Source organism: Haemorhous mexicanus, chromosome 2 (genome assembly GCF_027477595.1).
Source record: "Haemorhous mexicanus isolate bHaeMex1 chromosome 2, bHaeMex1.pri, whole genome shotgun sequence".
Taxonomy (NCBI): Eukaryota; Metazoa; Chordata; class Aves; order Passeriformes; family Fringillidae; genus Haemorhous; species Haemorhous mexicanus.
Genome location: NC_082342.1, coordinates 68,141,867 through 68,147,861, shown reverse-complemented (window position 1 = coordinate 68,147,861; position 5,995 = coordinate 68,141,867). Strand labels below are relative to the sequence as shown.

The 5,995-nt window shown below is 45.9% G+C and overlaps 1 protein-coding gene across 1 annotated transcript; it reads left to right on the top strand.

Moving 5' to 3' along the window:
- The first annotated feature begins 658 nt into the window (after positions 1-658).
- Positions 659-5,703, top strand: PCDH9 (protocadherin 9). Its single transcript, XM_059839123.1, has 2 exons — positions 659-1,089; positions 2,300-5,703. The coding sequence occupies exon 2, from the start codon at positions 2,434-2,436 to the stop codon at positions 5,530-5,532; it is 3,099 nt and encodes a 1,032-aa protein (XP_059695106.1). The 5' UTR covers positions 659-1,089; positions 2,300-2,433; the 3' UTR covers positions 5,533-5,703.
- Positions 5,704-5,995: the final 292 nt, after the last annotated feature.

Here is a 5,995-nt window from a genome sequence, read left to right as displayed (position 1 = left end):
GCACGCACTGAGGCATCCCCCGCCCCCCCCCCGCAAAACCTCAAACCGCACCACCAACCCAAACGCACACCAAGCCCTTATTTCCAAATTACCCCTCAGCCGCACGTAAACCCGACGCTGCTTTCCGCCCCCTCCGCGCCCCGCGGGGCGCTGCGCCCCCGACCGCGGAGCGCTCGCCCCCCCTCCGCCCGCGCGTGTCCGCCGCACTCCTGCCGCGGAACGCCCCGCTCCCGCCGCGTCCCCGCGTCCCCTCGCCCCCGCCGGTCCCCTCCGCGCGGCGCGCAGCCCCCTCCCGCCCGGCCGGGGAGCGACGTGCCCGGCGGCCAATGCCGCGGCCGCGCTCCGCCATCCGCCGCCCCCGCCGGCGCGGGCCAATGCGGTGCGGCGGGAGGGGTGGCCTCGCTCCGCTCCCACCCTCCCTCTGGGCTTATTGAGAGTTATATCAAGAATTTCAGTTCAGAGAGAGAGAGGGAGAAGGAGAGAGCGTATGTGAGGGAGAGAGGCTGGGAGGGAGGGAGGGAGGGAAGGAGGGAGGGAGGAGGGAAAGCGCCGCCGCTTCCTCCCGTCACTAAAGCAATAACCTATTAGGATTTCTTTTTTTTTTTTTTTTTTGATTTTTTTTTTTTTTTTTTTTGGGCAACTGTCACCCCAGAGCTAAAGAGGGAGAAGCTCCGCCAGACCAACTCTTGCCATTTCCAGTCAGAAGTTGCAGACTTCATGTAGCTGCCTCTGCTCTGCCGAGAGAGGGACGGGGATGGTGTGCAGTGCAGAGTGGAAAATACCCCCGCTCTAAGAAGTGCACCGGATTTTTCTCTTGCTGTTTGTTTGGGTTGTTGAGTGCACGTTAGGCACCCAAAGGATCGCCGCTTCACAGGAATGAAACGTGGAGAGGATGACTAACGACGGAACTGTGAATTTGTTCCCTGGAGTTGCTAATTTGCCGCCCCGAAGCAACACATATCTCGAGGAGGAAGCGTTTGGCTGCTGCTGATTTCTCCAAAACTGGTGGTTTACCAGATGCATTGTGCTGTATCTGCTGGAACAGATCATTGCTTAGCTGCAGCAGATCGTCAAAGGTAGACAACTAACGTAAGTGCAAAGTTACCCTTAAGCTGGGATGCATTTCCTTTAAAGAAAAAAAAAAAAAAAAGCTAACACACTGTATATTTATCTAGGGAAAGAATCAGTGTTTGGGATTCTGTTGGTGTTGGTGGGAAAGGCTCACCTACTCGCTGTCTCTGCATCCCTACCTGCATTACTCTGCTGGAAGTAATCACAGGCATCAGTTACCGTGCAGCTTAATGCAGATAAGATTAGTGCTCAGGGCTGCCTAGTTCCGTCAGACTGTAGGTGCTGGCAACCTTGTACCCCGATAATGCGCGGTTAGCAGTGCATGCAAACAGAAGTCTGTCAGTCGCTTTCCTTTTTTTTTTTTTTTTTTTCTTCCACCTGCATTATTAGTCTGCAGTATTTATATGTGGCAGCTGCTAATAGCATCCTGAAGGGAGACCAGTGTCAATGGGGAAAGGCTGCACCTTTTTTCCTCCTCATGTCATCAGAAAATGTATATTCCCCCATCTGTAAACATGCTTCCTGCTTCTAAGTTACATTTGGAATTTCCAGCCTCCTGATTTAGACTGTGTTTAAAAAAAAAATAAAGTTTTAGGTTATTAAACAGAAGGAGAAGTGTCCAACATCTGGAGAAGAAACATTGAGCTGAGAGTGTAAGAAACTGTAAGTCCTGTTATTGTCTTATCAGTTAACAGGGATGTGAAGTAGCCAGTGACGACTGCTGCAGCAGCAGCATGTCCGGGTGGTTATTTCCCAGTACGATAGCTATAGAGGGGTATGCAAGGAACAGCGAGCAGAGAAAAATCTGGTTTGCAAGAGCTAAAAAATACATATGGAAGCAAACAGCAAATTACATTTGGCAGCTGGCATAGCAGTTAGAATCTAGAAGTAGTCCGGGAAGGTTTTTTACTTGTACCAGATGACTGGGTGGAGGAGGGTAGAGGGGGAATGCACTTTGGGGATTACACGGTGTACCAAGAAATTATTCAGAAAGTACGTAGTCAAAACAGTACCCTTAATCCTGCAAGTAGTTATTTTCATTCGTGCTCTGAGCAAATGCAGCCGATGGGATATTGGTGCATTTGTCCGGAGGGCTTGCTTGTAAAAGGGAGCAGTAGGAAAATGTACTGCTGGAAGCATGCATTGCAAAAACAAGTAGTAGTTGGAGATTGTGGATTTATCATGCCTAAAAAAACAATAATGCTGTTCTGTGTGGTTGTGTTGACAGTGATGTCTCCAAATAAGAAATGAGATGTAATGCATCCTGCAGTCCATGCATGCCTCCTCTTGCAAATCGCGCATCATTCCTCTCTGGAAACCTTTAAGTCCTGAAACCCCTGGAAAGAGAATAAAAACATTATCATGGACCTGAGGGATTTTTACCTGTTGGCCGCTTTGATTGCCTGTTTAAGGCTGGATTCTGCTATAGCTCAAGAACTTATTTACACTATTAGAGAGGAGCTGCCCGAAAACGTGCCCATAGGGAACATACCAAAGGACCTGAACATTTCTCATATCAATGCTGCCACAGGGACCAGTGCCAGCCTTGTCTACAGACTGGTGTCTAAAGCAGGGGATGCACCTCTGGTCAAAGTGTCCAGTAACACGGGGGAAATCTTTACAACATCTAACAGAATAGACAGAGAAAAACTATGTGCTGGAGCTTCCTATGCAGAAGAAAACGAGTGTTTCTTTGAACTTGAAGTGGTGATTCTCCCCAATGACTTTTTTAGGCTGATCAAAATAAAAATCATTGTAAAGGATACTAATGACAATGCGCCTATGTTTCCATCCCCTGTCATCAATATCTCCATCCCAGAAAACACTCTGATCAACAGTCGCTTTCCAATCCCATCAGCAACAGATCCTGACACAGGTTTCAATGGTGTGCAGCACTATGAGTTGTTAAATGGGCAGAGTGTCTTTGGACTGGATATTGTAGAAACTCCAGAAGGGGAGAAATGGCCTCAGCTGATTGTGCAGCAGAACTTGGACAGAGAGCAAAAGGACACCTATGTGATGAAAATCAAAGTGGAGGATGGAGGTACCCCCCAGAAATCCAGCACAGCTATCCTGCAAGTCACAGTAAGTGATGTCAATGATAACAGGCCAGTCTTTAAAGAGAGTCAAGTAGAGGTCCATATACCAGAGAATGCCCCTGTAGGCACCTCTGTAATTCAGCTTCATGCTACAGATGCTGATATAGGAAGCAATGCAGAAATCAGATACATTTTTGGTGCCCAAGTCGCCCCTGCAACCAAAAGATTTTTTGCTTTAAACAACACCACAGGGCTGATTACAGTTCAGAGGTCCTTAGATCGAGAAGAGACTGCTATTCACAAAGTGACAGTGCTGGCTAGTGATGGTAGCTCTACACCAGCCCGGGCAACTGTCACCATCAATGTCACTGATGTAAATGATAACCCTCCTAACATAGACCTCAGGTACATAATAAGTCCCATCAATGGCACAGTGTACTTATCTGAGAAAGATCCCATCAATACAAAGATTGCCCTAATTACGGTTTCAGATAAGGACACTGATGTGAATGGCAAAGTGATCTGTTTCATTGAGAGAGAGGTCCCCTTCCACTTGAAAGCAGTTTACGACAACCAGTATTTGTTAGAGACCTCTTCCTTGTTGGACTATGAGGGCACCAAAGAATTCAGCTTTAAAATTGTGGCTTCCGATTCTGGCAAGCCCAGTTTGAACCAGACTGCCCTGGTAAGAGTTAAGCTGGAGGATGAAAATGACAACCCTCCGATTTTCAGCCAGCCTGTAATTGAGCTGTCAGTTTCTGAAAACAACCGGCGTGGTCTATACTTAACAACTATTAGTGCCACAGATGAAGACAGTGGGAAAAATGCAGACATTGTTTATCAGCTTGGTCCTAATGCCTCCTTTTTCGATCTGGATCGAAAGACAGGAGTTTTGACAGCCTCCAGAGTTTTTGACAGAGAAGAGCAGGAACGTTTCATCTTCACTGTTACAGCCCGAGATAACGGCACCCCTCCTTTGCAGAGTCAAGCGGCTGTAATTGTTACTGTGTTGGACGAAAATGACAACAGTCCCAAATTTACTCATAATCATTTCCAGTTTTTTGTATCAGAGAACTTACCAAAGTATAGCACGGTTGGAGTGATCACAGTGACTGATGCAGATGCTGGGGAAAATAAAGCAGTGACCCTTTCCATCCTGAATGACAATGAAAACTTTGTGCTGGATCCGTACTCTGGAGTTATAAAGTCCAACGTTTCTTTTGATCGAGAGCAGCAGAGCTCTTACACCTTTGATGTTAAGGCAGTGGATGGAGGGCAACCTCCTCGCTCTTCTACGGCAAAAGTAACAATAAACGTGATGGATGTTAATGATAACAGTCCTGTTGTCATCTACCCACCTTCTAATACTTCTTTTAAGCTAGTGCCACTCTCAGCAATTCCAGGATCGGTGGTTGCCGAGGTCTTTGCTGTGGATATAGATACTGGCATGAACGCTGAGCTGAAGTACACGATTGTGAGCGGCAATAACAAGGGTTTGTTTCGGATTGATCCAGTGACAGGTAATATCACCCTGGAAGAAAAACCAACTCTTAATGACGTGGGCCTGCATCGCTTAGTTGTCAACATAAGTGATTTGGGTTATCCCAAATCCCTGCATACTCTTGTGCTTGTATTTTTGTATGTAAATGATACTGCTGGAAATGCCTCTTATATTTATGACTTGATACGCAGGACTATGGAAACACCTTTGGATCGGAACATAGGGGACAGTAGCCAACCCTACCAAAATGAGGACTATCTCACAATCATGATCGCTATTGTGGCAGGTGCCATGGTTGTCATAGTGGTGATATTTGTCACGGTTCTTGTTCGCTGTCGACATGCATCCAGATTCAAAGCTGCCCAGAGGAGCAAGCAAGGTGCTGAGTGGATGTCTCCCAATCAGGAAAACAAGCAAAACAAGAAAAAGAAAAGGAAGAAAAGGAAATCTCCAAAGAGCTCTCTTTTGAACTTTGTGACCATTGAGGAGTCCAAACCTGATGATGCAGTTCATGAACCTATCAATGGAACAATAAGCCTTCCAGCAGAGCTGGAGGAGCAAAGTATAGGAAGATTTGATTGGGGCACAGCACCACCATCAACCTTTAAGCCTAACAGTCCTGATCTTGCCAAGCATTACAAATCTGCCTCTCCGCAGTCTGCTTTTCATCTCAAACCTGACACTCCAGTTTCAGTGAAAAAGCACCATGTGATTCAGGAACTCCCCTTGGACAACACCTTTGTTGGTGGTTGTGACACCCTTTCCAAACGCTCTTCCACTAGTTCAGATCACTTCAGTGCCTCAGAGTGCAGCTCCCAAGGAGGCTTCAAGACAAAGGGCCCCTTACACACCAGACAGGTAAACGAGCACTTTTACTGGTCTATAAGTACTGCATACAAGTGCCCGATCAACCAGTATTAAAAGTGCCACTGTGTTGTGGGTTTTTTTTGTTGTTGTTTGTTTCATGCTAATTTAATTTAGTGAACATTATGGGGGGAACAAAAAAAACCTAAACCAAACACCAAAAAACAAGAACAAACAAACAAAAACCTTGACCTCTTTATCATTTACCTGGGGCTTAACCGTGTGTTTGCAAAATGCCTCTGATACTTTAGGTTTTGAAGAATTTTGATTGTTAGAGGCCTATGCATGTGCACATGCATGTGCATAAGCAAAACTGAAAAAAAAGACTTTTTTTTTTCTCCCCAGTATTTAACTGTCCAATTGTAAAACTTATTGAAGAACTGTTTCCGTATGTGCTAAATTTCAGTCAGAAATTTGACTGTTTCAAGGTTAAAGGGATATGTACATTGTTTCAAATTTCAAAGTGAGTTGGCTTGAATTTCTCTTGCTGTTTGAGCTGATTTGGAACCTTGCTAAGTTA